The sequence below is a fragment of the Kryptolebias marmoratus genome, linkage group LG2, assembly GCF_001649575.2.
Source record: "Kryptolebias marmoratus isolate JLee-2015 linkage group LG2, ASM164957v2, whole genome shotgun sequence".
NCBI lineage: Eukaryota > Metazoa > Chordata > Actinopteri > Cyprinodontiformes > Rivulidae > Kryptolebias > Kryptolebias marmoratus.
The window spans coordinates 14,655,661-14,660,278 of record NC_051431.1 but is presented as its reverse complement, the minus strand read 5'-3'; the positions used below and the strand labels follow the sequence as shown (position 1 = coordinate 14,660,278).

The 4,618-nt window shown below is 44.6% G+C and overlaps 1 protein-coding gene across 1 annotated transcript in view; it reads left to right on the top strand.

Annotated features, from left to right (window-relative positions):
- The first annotated feature begins 33 nt into the window (after positions 1-33).
- Positions 34-4,618, top strand: part of abhd15a (abhydrolase domain containing 15a) — a 12,654-nt gene continuing 8,069 nt past the window's right edge. Inside the window, exon 1 of the mRNA XM_037979446.1 lies at positions 34-853. Coding sequence (XP_037835374.1) covers positions 383-853 — 471 coding nt within the window. The 5' untranslated portion in view covers positions 34-382. The remainder of the gene's footprint in view (positions 854-4,618) is intronic.

Sequence of the window (4,618 nt, the reverse complement as noted above, 5' to 3'; positions counted from 1 at the left end):
GAGAGGGGGTGATGGGGGGTGGGGGGGGCGTTCCCCACGCGAGCTGCGCGTTCATCTCGCGCTCCCAGCTGTTCGCTGGAGCTACTCCACACGCGCTGTTTGACGGGACCGCCTCAGAGAGGAGAGGAGGCTGAGCTGGGATGACGGCAGGCGGCTGCGGGGAGCGGGGTTCTGCACGGTGCGCGCGCTGCTGCTGCTACTGCTACTGCTGCTGCTGCTGCCGCCGGATGGGGCGCTCAGACGTCTCCATCCACGGGCTGGGCTCCACTTCGCACAAGAGCAGAAAAGTGTAAGAATGGCATCGTTATTGCCCGCCTCCTGTCACGCAGATAGACACAAGTGTCAACTTCAGCTGTAGAAGTGTCTCCGCCAACCCGCGCCAATGCTGGAATGGCTTGTTGCTCTCTGCATTCTTGTGGTCCTGGTGCTCTTCGTGTGGCCGGGCACCAGGTCTGCCTTCGGTGGCGAGTGTCAGAGACCCGGGATGTCACAGCGGCAGGAGAAGGACGGGACCGGGAAGGCGCGCGCCGCTGTGGCGCTCATCTGCAAACCGTCCGCGCTGGCCAAGTACCTCCAGAAACACTGCAGGACCTTCTCTGATTACTCGCCCTGGGCGGGCTGGACGTGGCGGGCCAGCGCCGTGCTTCAGAGCGCGCGCGAGGCGTGCTGGCCCTGCGAGAGCGCGGTCCAGTTCGTGCGCGACAACCTGCAGCTGAGCGACGATGGGCTGGTGTCCCTGGACTGGGCTGTGCCGTCCTACCACAGGAGACGCAGGACCTCCAGTCACTCCACCAGTCCCGTCCTCCTCATTGTGCCGAACTCTTTCGGGAGGATCACGAGAAACGTCCTGAAGGTAATCTGCTCCTCACGGCTTCATTTACGGATCTAAAGGGACAGTTCGCATCTTTTAATTGGGGGGTCAAGGTTCTGGACAACTAAGATGCAGGGTGAAGCTGAGAGCTGGATGAAGGAGCTGGATCTGAGTTGTTAGAGTTTAAAACCAGAAGCTAAAAAAGGGCAGAAATGAAGCTAAAGGTAGCTAAAAGTAGTAAAAGGACAGTTAGAAGCTAAAAGTAGCTAAAGGTCAGCTAAAAGTAGCAAGGGAGGAGCTAATTGCTAAAGGTAGCAAAACAATAGGTAAAAGTAGCAAAACCATAGCAAAAACTACCATAACACTAGCTAACAGTAGCAAAATGCTAACAGTGGCAAAAGCTTAGCTCAAAGCAAAAACTTACAAAAGGATAGCTAAAGCCCAAAGGAAGCTAAATGCTATCTAAAAGCTAAAAGTAGCAAATTGATAGCTAAAATTAGCTGAACAACAACTAAAAGTACAATAACACTACCTACCAGGAGCAACATGCTTAAAGCTAAAAGTAGCAAAAGGGTATGTAAAAGCTAAGCTTTCAAAAGGACAGCTAAAACCCAAAAGTAGCTAAATGCTAGCTAAAAGCTCAAAGTAGCAAATTGATAGCTGAAAGTAGCAGAACAATAGCTAAAAGTTAAAGTAGCCTTATGCTAGTTAAAGTAGCAAAAGGCGAGCTAAAAGCTTTTTTTTTTAAGCTATTTATTTATTTGTTTTTGCTGTCAGCTGGCTACAACAAAAATGAGTTAACCTGTTCTTCATTTCTGTGAAAAAGATTGCTGCCATCCATTCTCAAAATTCTTTCTAGGGGATTGTCTGAACAGTATTTTATAAACCCTTACATCATTCTCAATTTCCCATTAGTTATTCACGGAAAATTCTGTAGTTATTGTAGTGAAATGACAGCGCAAACAGCATTAGCAGTAGCTAGCCGTAGCACTTCTGGTGTCAACTGGGGCACTTTTTGCAGGAACATCAAAATATTTGTCGAAATAACCTGGAAATGGAAAACTGACAGTGATGTGAAGGTTTCTAAAATAACGTTTGCATGAATCAGGGAGAAAAACTTTGAGATTGGAGTTTTAAGTTGGCGGTAATCCACTTTGGTCTTTTTGCCGCTCATGCTAGGTGTTAGTTTGTCAGTCTGAACAAAATTATACTCGGTTTTCTAAACTGTGGTCATTCAAGGAGCTGTCTACAACAGGTAAGATATTGACTGTTCATAAAGATTCCACAAGGCAAAATACTTCAACTGTTCCATTCTCATTAGCCTAAAAAACTATTTAAAAAAAAAAACTACTCTTCAGATATCCAGGTTTACTAGATTATTCTGGGAATAGAAAACTGTAGATCATAATTCTGTCTGCAGGGACTTAAAGCTTATAAACATTTAACATAGAAACATCACACTGGCTTCATGCTTGGTTCTTGGAACCACCAGAAAATGAGTAGCTCTGTGCTTCTATTACAAGATGAGTCAACATGGTGGAAACACTGGAGCTGCATGAGACTGAGATCTGATATTTCTTCTTTTCTCTGCCACCAACAGATTTCTGCACTTTCAAATAAGCCTAAAGTTGAATGTATACTAATAACTGAAGAGCAAATCACGTTCCGATTCAGATAATTGACAGGAGAAATGTGGATTTTGCTGTCGGCGAAACCAATTTGCCCCGAGCAGCAGCAGCAGCGCCTCGGTAATGTAAAAGATTCCCATCCAAGTTTGCCATTTGGGCGAGAGGAGCTTTTTGAGCTAAAGCCAAGGCGAGCTCACTGGGAGGAACAGAGAGCAGAGCAGCAAAAAAAAAAAAAAAAAAGAGAGAGATACAGCAGCAGCCCCCGGTCTTTCAACTGCTCTTTCAGTGGACTGACAGAGGTAATTGAGTGAGGGATTACAAAGCATCGCTTGACTTGTGAAGCCGGGGAGTTGCATCGCCACAACACTCAAATGCTGGTCGGCTCTCTCACCGTTCACTGCACCTGGCATCACGGTACATTTCATGCTGTTAACCTCTGTGTGCAAATCTGTCACTGGCTCACTGTCAGCTCCATGTCAGGGAGGGGGGGAAAACAGCTCTGCAAGAAGCTTATTAAAAAGAAAAGAAAATGTGTTTTCTTCTTGTGGTTTTGTAAATAATAATAATTAAAAAAAAGGTGACAAAGTGAGAGATTAAAAGAGCAGATGAGGAAATTTATGGAAATGAAAACGTCTCATTCAGACAGATATGTGCTTCTCCTTTTTTTTATTTTTTGACACTTTGGGAGTATTTGCGATGCTGTCAGCCGGCTACGCTTCAGAGGGCTGGAAGCCGAGTTGCAAAAATGGAAGATGGCTTCTGTCACTGGTGAGATCCTCCGTGCACAAACTGGTCGCGGTGTGAGCGAGCGCACGGGAGACAGCTAGACGAAACGCGCGCTTATCTGAGTCTGTGACACGGAGAAGAAGCAGAGAGGGAAACGTGGACGCTCGCGCTCCCTCCTGTCCTCCCTGCTTAATGTCGCCTGTTTTGGGAATTTTATAAATAAGTCATTCATCTCTTTTTTAAATTATTCATATTTTATACTCAGGTTTTCCTGCGCTTCTTTGTTTCTCGCAGTCACTAAATCAAAAACCGTGAAGGAATGCATATCGCCCACCACCTTTCATACCAGAGTTTTAGACTGAGATCATCTTACGTTAAGAAAAGACAGAATCTTAGTCGTTTTGGTCAAACCTTGAAAATAACGTAGGTTTTCACTCTCAGAGTATGTGTTGGAGATAACTATTCAGCTACTACTACATCATGTTTTAGCTCAACATCTAAAACTGAGTCAGAGCCATTTTTTCATGCTGGCTAATGTCCAATAGCTTTGGTGGCCATCTTGAATTGGATCGACTCCAAAAGCCAATCAGTTGTAGACGTCCGTCCAAAGATGACTTTCTGAAAGTTTAATTAAAACTTGTCCAGTGGATCATGAGATATTTTGCTAACAGACAAACATCGTTGTTTCCAACAGTTCATGTAAAGCTTTCAAAAAAGATTTTGTGCAATGAGGAGCGTTTGAAGTGAATGACTCTCTGCTGCAGCCACACCAAAGTTTAATGCAATATCTATAAAACTGACACAAAAACAGCCATTTTTGTGTTTTCTAAGGTCAGTTGGCTGTGACAGCCATCTTGAATTGAGTTGACTCCAAAAGTCGATCAGTTGTAGACATATATCCAGGGAATTTTTCCTAAACGTTTAGTTAAAATCCGTCCAGTGGTTTATGAGATGTTTTACTAACAGACAGACAGGGTCGACTCCAAATGGTTAACGACTCCATTTTAAACAAAGATCTAGTACAATCTGTCAGATTTTCTATTGGGGATCGCTCTCAGCTACTACTTCACCAACGTTTTGGTCAGTACCTGTACAATTTACTAAATTATAGACATTTTTTTAGTTTGTTTGTTTAAGTCAGTTGGCTGTGGCGGCCGTTTTGAGTCCAGTTTGAATCCTAAATTTGCTGAGCTGCAGATGCACATCCATTGTTTACGTTCTGAAAGTTTCATTAAAATTCATTAAGTCGTTCATGAGATATTTTGGTGACAGTCAAACACACAACATTACTGCCTTTCGTTGGCGAGCGGCCCTGATCTTCATCGAGGTCGGTGCTTTCACTCGTCCCTAACAGCTGTGGATACGTTCAGGTAAATGTGGTAATGATATAAACTCAAGAACCCCGAGCCGCCTCATCCGTCATTCTCAGCGTGTTGTAAAGACCCCCCCTCCC